The sequence below is a fragment of the Bactrocera dorsalis genome, chromosome 3 (genome assembly GCF_023373825.1).
Source record: "Bactrocera dorsalis isolate Fly_Bdor chromosome 3, ASM2337382v1, whole genome shotgun sequence".
Lineage (NCBI taxonomy): Eukaryota > Metazoa > Arthropoda > Insecta > Diptera > Tephritidae > Bactrocera > Bactrocera dorsalis.
The window spans coordinates 52,313,204-52,324,078 of record NC_064305.1 but is presented as its reverse complement, the minus strand read 5'-3'; the positions used below and the strand labels follow the sequence as shown (position 1 = coordinate 52,324,078).

At 33.7% G+C, this 10,875-nt stretch overlaps 2 protein-coding genes across 3 annotated transcripts; one reads left to right on the top strand and one right to left on the bottom strand.

Annotated features, from left to right (window-relative positions):
* Positions 1-234: 234 nt before the first annotated feature.
* On the top strand, positions 235-984 carry LOC125777738 (uncharacterized). Its single transcript, XM_049453116.1, has one exon. The coding sequence runs from the start codon at positions 286-288 to the stop codon at positions 907-909; it is 624 nt and encodes a 207-aa protein (XP_049309073.1). The 5' UTR covers positions 235-285; the 3' UTR covers positions 910-984.
* An 8,242-nt stretch (positions 985-9,226) lies between these two features.
* Positions 9,227-10,402, bottom strand: LOC105225366 (isochorismatase domain-containing protein 1). 2 transcript variants are annotated; one of them, XM_011203789.4, is made up of 4 exons: positions 10,245-10,402; positions 9,991-10,118; positions 9,730-9,939; positions 9,227-9,600 (listed from the first exon to the last, which is right to left on the bottom strand). In XM_011203789.4, the coding sequence occupies exons 2-4, from the start codon at positions 10,111-10,113 to the stop codon at positions 9,310-9,312; spliced, it is 624 nt and encodes a 207-aa protein (XP_011202091.1). In that variant the 5' UTR covers positions 10,114-10,118; positions 10,245-10,402; the 3' UTR covers positions 9,227-9,309. The 2 variants fall into 2 exon arrangements, with proteins under 2 accessions (XP_011202091.1, XP_011202090.1); XM_011203788.4 differs by having other exon boundaries at positions 9,991-10,386.
* Positions 10,403-10,875: the final 473 nt, after the last annotated feature.

Here is a 10,875-nt window from a genome sequence, read left to right as displayed (position 1 = left end):
CATTCAAGTGTAAAAACATCTCTGAATAATGAAATGTAATAGATAATGTGACTATCACTTACAGAATAGCAATATCGTCTCAAGGCCCAAAAATTATCTCAACTTAAAATCTCAAATTTAGAGACTTGAGACTGTATCACAGTACAGAAAAGTTTCTGCTTATGGACGGGCTTTAAGGTGTATATCCAACAGGTTCAAAGAAAAATTCGTTAATCGGTTCGTTTGATATCGATAACTTTTTACACATTTATTTTGCTATCCGCATTTGTAAAAGAAGATTTGATAATGGAAAGTAATCCGTTTAGGCAAAAGCCTGTATTTCACAAGAAAGACAAACAGTTTGGAGTGTCTCGGAATAAAGTTGATACTCGGGGTAAATTGAACAAGAAGGAGAAAGAATGGGGTATACAAAAATTTACGCCAGTTGTGAAAACTCAATTACCAACCCCATGGTCAACCTTCAAGAACGAAATAATTCAGAAACAGCAAGAGGAGGCAAAATTACTAAACAATCCAAACATGGAAAGTGAAGAAGCCAGGCAGTTTTTGAAGAAACGAGATCAAAATTTTCGACGTTCGGAAATAGCTGAAGGCCGAAAAGAAGACATCAAATGGGAAGACTTTAGTGAAAAAGCACATAAGAAGAGCAGCGAAAAAAGAAGGCGTAGAAAACAAATTAAGAAAATCCAAAGAAATAAGGATAAATCTCCTTTATCGCAAAATTCCTTTCCTGTAGTGGACGAAGCAATTTTAAACAACTTTGACAGCAAAAAACTTACTTCCCACCAGAATAACAGAATTCGGAAAATGATTACCAAAACTACGTATTTGGCCCGAGGAGCACCAATTGAATCAGTAGTGAATGATTTGAAACGACGAGGGCTTAAGCCTACGAAAAAACTTGTGTGATGCATATTAAGTTAAGAATGATTTCCTTTTGTTACATTTATAAATACGCAACTTATGTTACTAAGTTAACCCGTATTCGTTTAATTATTTTGAAAAATATGTCTGCGTGTCTAAAAAAGTGTCGTTAGGTTTAAAAATATATGAGTAAGAAAGATCGGGTCGGCTTTAGTATACGATCCCACGATTTCAGGGTTAAAAGTGGTATGGTTAGATAGATCTGATGCTCCAGATTAAGAAAATATATAATTGTTGCCGCCGCAAACTTATAGTTTTCGAGATATTTGCATTTAAAGTTGAAAATTTTGCAAATTTTATCTTGCAATTTCTCGATTTCTAGTAATTATTTATTTCATATTATGCACTTTTTATGCACTTATACTTCATTACATTGTTTCTACATATTTATTTTTTAGTATTTATTTAGTTATTTGCTTAAAATAAGCATTTTATATTTTACACAAATTTCATTACATGCACAATAACAAAAGTATTCCGTGTTGACAGATAATAAGTGCTGCCATAATTACACATTTATCAAACGAATAAAAATGAATCAAAATGAATAAAAAATAAGATTATACCCCAAATACATAAATCATTGCTCCTTTTCTTCATACATCATAATTTTTGATCGGGCAGGCCACCAACGCAAAAAGGAGTTTTATTCAAAAAAAAACCTGACACACCCCGGTGTTGGATCGGCCAGGGTTATTTTTTTTGAAGCGCGGCCGAAGGCCGCCAATGCAGAAAGAAGAGGGACGCGAATGGACTAATGTTTACCCTGTTTTACCTTTGTTGTGTTGCAAATAATCATTATGATCCTTTTATTAAATTATTAGATTAAACATACTTATACGCCTTAAAACTTTTCTTATTACAATGGAAAATTTATTTCAGATGGTATTTGTTTTCTGCGTTTGAGTTTTTATTATCCATTCTTATTCGCTTGATAAATGTGTAATTATGGCAATCACTTATTATCTGTCAACACGGAATACTTTTGTTATTGTGCATGGAATGAAAATTGTGTAAAATATAAAATGCTTATTTTAAGCAAATAACTAAATAATTACTAAAAAATAAATATGTAGAAACAATGTAATGAAGTGTAAGTGCATAAAAAGTGCATAATATGAAGTAAATAATTTCTAGAAATCGAGAAATTGCAAGATAAAATTTGCAAAATTTTCAACTTTAAATGCAAATATCTCGAAAACTATAAGTTTGCGGCGGCAACAAATATATATTTTCTTAATCTGGCGCATCAGCCATATTGAACCATATCACTTTTAACCCTGAAATCGTGGGATCGTATACTAAAGTTTCCCCGAAAGATCTATGTATTATGTAACCGGACATTTCATACTCCTATTACAAGAATCAATGCCGGTTTAATACCCTCTGATGTTAACAACACTTTATTTTAATGAGGGTCGTAACCGTGTTGTCAAACCGTACGGTCGCATTTTTATTTTTCTCTCGCTAGTGCTGCTGTTGAGCATCTTCATTCTAGCGGTCTCTGTGTTATAACGCTACTTTACAGTTGTGCACAAATAACTTTTTTACTGTTAATTTCTCGTTGTGTTTATTTCTTATTATTAACTTGTGCTACATTCATACATTTTTGCATACATAAGAAGTAATATTTTCACAATGCCCCCTGGGGCCAACAATCTGGGTGGTGATAATAGGTTTGCCCTATTATCCTCAGCCCAGAAGACTAAAAGAAAAAAGCCTGAACAAACACCTTGGACCCATTTCCGGAACCCCCCATAACAAAGAAGGATGACCCCAAATACCTCGTCATTAAGTCGCGGGATGCCAGTAAACCTATTACTTCCATCTCCTGCTTCGCGATTTATAAAGCTATTTAATCTTATCAGTAAAGATATTAACAACGTCTCGTCACTTCGCGATGGCAGCCTACTCCTTGTAAAAAATCAAAAAACTGCTGATAAATTCCTTTCTACTAAGAATCTACCCGGTGCAGGTGCTGTTGAAGTTGCTCTTCATGGCACCCTTAACTCAGTCAAGGGCACAATTTATGCCCCCTTTATTTGCCAACTTAGCGACGATGAAATAATTGAAGGTCTCAAGGAACAAGGTGTCTCTGCAGTCCACAAGTTTAACAAAATAGTTAAAGGCGTTCGTGTACCTACTGGTGCCGTATTATTAACATTCAATAAATATACACTTAATAACAGAATTGATGTAGCCTGGAGAACCCTAGATGTCCGTCCGTACTACCCTAATCCTATGCGCTGCAAAACTTGTCAGCTATTAGGACACACCGCTAAACACTGCGTTAAAACTCCTTCCTGTGTCATTTGCAACCTTCCTCCTAACCACTCTCCCCCTTCTGATTGCACCAGAGTTTACTGCGCAGGTGAACACCCCTCGTCCTCAAATCCTTGCCCTAAATTTATTCAATCGAAAGAAATATTAAAAATTAAAACTATACACAAATGCACCATGCGTGACGCCATTACATGTATAAATATCAACTTCCTTCCACCCCATCCCCCTTCTCCTTCTCCAACGTGGCAAAAATGCAAACTAACAGTGATATAAATACAAATTCAAAAAACCCTAATAACAAAGATAATACTTCAATATCAAAAAACTCTAACCTCAATAATAACGCAACAACAACAAAAGCTAACAACGATTCATCCTCCACCAACAATCCATTGCATCACATAGAACTTCCAGAAACTTCAAAGAACCCCTCTTCTATACCCTCCATCCTTGAATTCTTCCCCCTCCCCATCTTTCTCTCCACTTTCCCACATCTCATCGCCCTCCTCACACACCTTATCTCCCCTGGCATCTTTTGCCATCTCTCCTCTTGCTCATAACACCTATACAACTTCCTCCTCATTTCATCTCCGTCACCCTCGTTAATGGAGCAATAACTTCCCATAACCTCACATTATTATTTTTTCTTTATCTTTCTATCCATGTTATCCATCCTTCAGTGGAATATCAACGGATACTTAAATAATTACATCGAACTCGAACCTTTATAAACTCATCATTATTTGTGCCTATTCCCCTCCTAATGAATCTTTCACTTTAAGTGATTTCAAAAGTTCACTAGTGAAATCAATTCCTCTTCTAACCCAAGAAAGATTGGGCTTACATAAGGAGACTGTCTGGTTTAACCTCCTTTTTTCCGATTTCTCTCCTCAATTCCCCTCGTGGCAATCTACTATATCCGCAAGATATAGCCTTAGAATTTGCGCTTCAAAATCAGTACAATTTTATCTGACTTCCCTAATATCAGTCACCAAATCTATCTGATGATTTAGTATTTTCTAAAATCTTATCCCTCTTATTCCATTGGTCCGGTTCTTCGGGCACGTCAATTTCTTCCTCTAACATTCCTCCTCATTGCAATACACCCACACTTACCGTTAATAATATAAATTTAATCTGTACAGATAGTTTTAAGTTCCTAGGCTTAATATTAGACTCTAAGTATTAATTTAAGCAACATTGTCAATATGTATGAAAAATACTATTTGTTACCAACATCTCCGATAAAAAACATATTGCCTGAATCTTGATTGCCTTTTTTAAAAGACAATATGGAAGACAGCTTATACTTATAAACTCTATCAACAATGATGATCCTGTTCAGCTTTTAATGAACCCAACTATTATCCCACCAGTCAGCCGAAAGCCTATGATGCTAGTGCTGCGTACTTTAGTTTATATAATAATTTGTTTATTATGTAAGCTTTAATAAAATAAAATAAAAAAAATAAAATGAGGGTGTAACCGAACATTTTATTCTCTCAAAACTTGCAAGGCCTTCAGGTATTGTCGAAACTACATACAGTGAAAAAAAATGGGACAATGGAATATTTTTTATAGCAAAAGAAACAACTAGTGGGGCAATAAAAATAATTGAATTTATCGTAAACATATTTACAAAATTAATACTTTTAATATTTTGTTTGATATCCTTTGGCATCAATAACAGCCTGAAGTCTTCTATTCATAAAATTTACCATATTTCTGGTTAGAAATATTAGACCAAATGTCCTGAATTGCAATCAGGTCGTTTCTGTTATGCATAGGTCTTTTTCCTAGTTCAGTTTCTATATGGGCGCACAAATGCTCTATCGGATTTAGATCCGTACTTTGCGGTGGGTGTGGTGTCTATTTTTTCACATTATAAAACAGCCACTCCTTGACCACCGCTGAGTGTCTAGGATCGTTATCATGCACCAGATAAAAACTACGTGGCGGATACAATATCGTTGCAGTTTCGGGCAAGTGTTGTTTCAAAATATCTAAATGCCGTGATTCATACAACACACGCAAAGTTCCTGGCCTTTTAGCTGCCATTGCTTCCCAAACCATAGTCCTACCCCCACCATATTTCCTTGTGGGTATAGACAAAACGAAACAACAAAATTTTGATTGATCGCAAAAGCAACGGAGACCTAGAATGCTTGAGGCTTTTTCCTATATTCCTTGGCGTAATTGAAACCTTTCTTTATATTTGTATTTTTTCGCGGTTTAAACCGCAACCAGTTGCTTCAGAGTATTACAGTTTTGTTGAACTAACGGTTACTTCTTTTCTGGCGTAGACACCGCTTACCTTATTATAGCCAAGTTAACAAAAGCGCGCCACTCGTGTCTTCTTTTTTTTTGGCAGTTTGATGCATCGCTCATCGTTCCATCAAATTCGATATTCGCCGTGGCCAACACGAAAAGGACCATAAATCTTTCGCAGAACCTTTCTCTCCAAAACAAGTATCGTCGACTAATCAGATGTTATCATCATCCATGCCTCTGTACCATATACTTATACTTGTTAATGCTGATTCCAAGATAGACGAAATAGTCTACAACTTGGAAGTTATGACTGTCAACAGTGACGCGAGTGCGACGACTGTTTGTTTGATGACTGGAGATATTTCGGTTTTATCGACAATTGAGTCCGTGTGTAAGCTGTACCCTATATTAAATTAAACTTTTTCAAGTAAGCTTGCTGATTTGATCGAAACAAATTACGTTGACATACATATTTGAAACCGTACAGAAAAAATTCTTCTCATGTTGAACTCACTTACCGACTCGATCAAATTCCATTGAAATTGAAAAAAAGTTACAGCTGTTCGAAAATGAGTGAAAATAATGAAGAAATTTGCTATATTTTGAAATTTTTGTATAAAAAAGGAAAAATGCCACGCAAGCCACCAATGGAATTTGTACATTTACAGAGACGATGCTGTATCAGTTCCTGTAGCACAACAATGGTTCGCTCGCTTCCGTTCTAGAATTTCGGTTTAAACTGACGAAAGTTTTATACTGATGGAATAATGTCTCTTGCGGAAAAATGACAAAAAGTGGTCGACCAAAATGGTAGATATTTATTTATTAATTTATTATTATAAATAAATATAAAAAAATAAGTTGAAGTTTGATTAGAAATAAGAAAATACTCTTCGACTACCCAATATATCCGTTGAAAAGCGTAAGGCGTTTGTAAAAATTTATGTGATTAAATTGCTAAAGACGTCGTAAATAAAGTTTAATGTGTATTTTAGAGATAAGAGATAAAACAATTTAACAAAAATCAAATTGAAGTATACATGTGCCTAAGGCATTTTCATTCATTTTGCAGGTTTGGATTGATTTTAAGTTTGCAATTAAATATCTGAAATAGGGGTGTCTCCCCCAGCAACTTTAAGTCCACTGGAAAAGGAGCTAAGCATTATACATACATGTATTGAAGGATTAAAGGGCGTTCAAAAATTTTACATGTTTTTCAGTAACTGCAGAAAATTTTTCGAATGGGATCCGAAGTGAGAGAACAATTTATACAATTTAAAAAGCGGCAGCTGCAAATTACTCTCAACAATTCCTCATGCCATAGACTTTGTATACCCAAATAAACACAGCGGCAATGCTTAGGATTGAAACATTCGATTTTGACAGCGGGTTAAAAATTAATTTTTTTAATTTATCTTAAAAATTTCTTGACGCACGATGTTTAATGCTTGTAAAATTGTAATTCGTTTTGCATCTTACTTCTATTGTACTAATTTTCGAATTTGCGTGAGAATTGACGTGCCCTTTTTATTTTTGTTGTTTATTTAAGGATGCCGCGTCGGCGTTAATGCTTTTATTTAGGTATGCCAGTAACACAGATACTGATGAATCCTGTATACAACCTCGTCTTTTGTATCGTGTTGATAAAACAGCTCACTTTTGGTAAAGCAGGTTATCGACGGTATCAATGATCTCCTAAAAGTTTCCGATCGAAAATTATTTTGATGTTTGATTTTTAATGAAAATAAGTAAGCCTATGGCCCATAAGTTATCGCTTGCACAGATTTACAGTCAGACATAATTCAACACATCCTGTACTCCTGATCATTTGTATAAATATGTATGTATGTATGTATATACAATTCTATATTTATCTTGATTGGTTTTAGATGATACAAACAACTGTTAGGTAAAAAACTAGAGTATAACATGTGAGTTTATAAAAATATGCAGTAATTAGTTACATATGTATGTATGTACATTTAAGTACATATAATAGGTGCTCTATTTCCTTGACTAATTTTTGTCCACGCAAATAATTAAATATACATACTTATGTATTGATATAAACCTAATCGTTTAATATACATACATACATATATCAGGAGTCATCTATAGTGTATTAAAAATTAATAATTTTAAATTTAGCTATTGGATGACTTTAAACCAGTTCACAGAGTAGAAATATGGGTTTGTATATGCATATGTATGTTCATACATACATATGTACATATGTATCCATACATATCTTGATTTTTAATAATATTCAGATTATACATAATTTGCGCAACGATGATAACGATTTTCAGTTGATCTTGCCAACTAAGAGGAATAACACCTATTGATTTGAAAAATGCTTAAATATTCGTATGTAAGTAAAATTTTTGAAAAATGTTAAAGGTATTTTTTCAAGACTTCAGTTAGTGCGTTATATTTTGTCGATTAATGTATTTACACTTATGCACATATACATACATACATATATGTATTATATTTAAAGGTTTTGCTACTAGTTTTCGTGGGGGCTGTAGCCGCTAATGAGGAAGATGTCCAGGCAGAGTTAAAATCGAATTACCGCGAAATTGATGCTCAAGGACATTTCAACTATGGGTATGAGGCAACCAATGGAGTGGAAGCTAAAGTACATGGCGATGTTAATGGAATTCAGGGTGAATATTTTCTTCCTGGTGAAAATGGTGAGAAGGTACGGGTAACTTATACAGCCGATTCAACTGGTTTTCATCCAAACATTGAGAAGAGCCCTTGAAAGTAGATTTTCAATAGATTTTATTTCAAAACAAATATATTCTATAAATTTTTTATATACACATTTATCTTATATAACTTGAAAGTTTTTATATTGTAGATATTTACATATATCACATAATGAAAATGTACAAATACTTATGTGTACGTATACTATATAAATCGGTTATTTGGATAATGATGATTGCAATACACACAATGTATAAATGCGTATACATATATTGGTACTGTTAAAAGTATTCAAAGTACTTTATATTCGTTCATACACATTGCATATATAGGATCAATGAGTTTCTGAGAGTACAGGTTTTGTTTTTATTAACCGGCGAGCGAAAAATGCCCAAGCATTTGCTAAAGTCAATCTACCAACTATTTTGTATGGTGGCTAATTTATTAGAGTAGAAATACTTATAGTCGAAAAAATTCGTTTCATAAGACCCGGTTTTTTATTGAAAATTATATTAAAATGCTGATTTCATCTTACATTTCGTTACATTTCTTATAAATATAAAAACCTCTGGTTTGCTCATTTAAATTAGGAAAAATTAAACAGGGTGATATCCCCGTTACTTGTATATTTCGACCGAAGCCCACTCAGCCACCAGAGGGAATTCCCATTACCTTATGTGTTCGAAAGTAAGCAAATGTTTCACGAATCTTTTCCGCTTCTTCTTTGCTAGGACTTCATAAACGAGTACAGACTGGATCTTAATATCACCAACTGTCAGCAACCACATTTAGTCGTTAAAAATGACAACTTTCACTTAATAACAGAATATTTATTTTAAACAAGGTCAGATGTTTTCGTACTTCGGCACTTTCTTTGTGACCGTCGAGATCTTGCAGTAATAAAACACCGATCAATATAAAAGTTAGAGTTCAACAGGTTCTTTCCAAGCTTAGGAAAATTAATTAGGTATTTTCTGATATCCTTTTTGGCAGTGTTAAGAATCTGAAGGAATATTTCCAAAGAATATCACAATTTGATAAATTTAAACACATATTTTTATTACTAAATAACAAGGCAACACATGATATTTAGTGCTGATGAGAGTTCGGTGAAATTTATAGTTTAGAACCAGAGGAACTTGAAAACCCATACTTAGCCAATTGCATATCCAATGATGGCGGATTTACTAGTTTTCGAATCACATTAAATTTTGGGTTGTTTTTATCGCGCAGCAAATTAAAAATTATGCTCTCACTAGTGGTAATTACGCAACCAGCTTCACGTAAGCGATCTAATGCCAAATCTCGATCCTGATTCAGACGGGAAGTGCAACAATCGGCTACAATATAAACATTAATACCGCAGCTTAAGAAATCGATTGCAGTTTGTTCGATACATACATGAGACTGGAATAAAAAAAAAGAAATGTACATAAGAGTGAAGGCAGTTTTAACTTTGAAACAACTTTCACAAGGTGGATCTTGTGTTGTTAATGAATACGCATACACAAATGCCTCCGAAAACTGGAATTTTACCTCCAACCCATAGAGTACAACATCACAAGGCTTCTCTCCGTATATTGTTTTTATTTTATTTTCCAATTCTGGTACAAGCATACTGAACTGGGTTTTACTTATAATAGCTGCAGCATGCGATATATCTAAATCAGGAACAGTTTTTCCAAGCTTTTCCGGAAATTGTTCTGACACTATAAGAGGAATTTCAAATTCTTTACCGGCTTTTGTCTGCAAACAAAACTTTTATTATTAAATCAAAGGTCAAACCAGGTTTCTTACCAATTTGTTAGCATTCGTCACTAACCCCTCGAATAGTGGAATTACTGGTCGGAATTTCTCTTGGATATCACAGAGAAGGAATAGAGTTTTTTTGGGATTGAGAAAACGTAAACGATGCGCCATATTTACTGAATTTAAATTATAAATTTAACAAATAGTTGGAGGCAAAATTGCAATAAAAGTTGATTTTACGTAAGGACAAAATATATATTTTATTTAACATGTAAATCAACTATGACTATAACACTTCTAACCTCCTCTACCGTGCTTCTAACTATTTATGGCGATAAACTATATGAGATATCTAAATAAACTTTTTAAGAAACTAAATTCTTAAACTTCGAACCAGAAACCATCGCACATAAATAAACATCAGCTGTTTAATTTGTTAAATGCTTTCAAAAATTCCTTTGTCATTCACAATTACGGAGTATCTCGGTAGGCAATAGATGTTGTCTAGATAACTCTTTTATTTCATCATTACTGGCATTATTGTGGAAATAAATTTTTCATCAGTGCTGTGAATTTGTAGTTAAAGAAAATCATCATATTTCTCTTTTTAAGGTTGGGTTGCAGCTCTCACGTTATTGCTCAAGAAAAAATTCCTTATTTCTTGAATTATAGACAAGTAAATTTCTTGACCATTTTTTAAGCGTTTTTTATATGAAGTTTTTACATTTCTTGAGAGCTGGAAACTACCCTTTAGTCATGACATTGTGCAGTTAATATTATATTGTCACTTTTCTTCAGTCTACATTTTGTAATTTTAAACAACAATATTATCCTAAGGGCATACAAGTTCTTGCTGAAGATAAAGTACTCGTCTGCTTCGTCTTTCTTATACTATGTTCGGAACGGCATTGAAAACATTTTGAAAACAAGTAT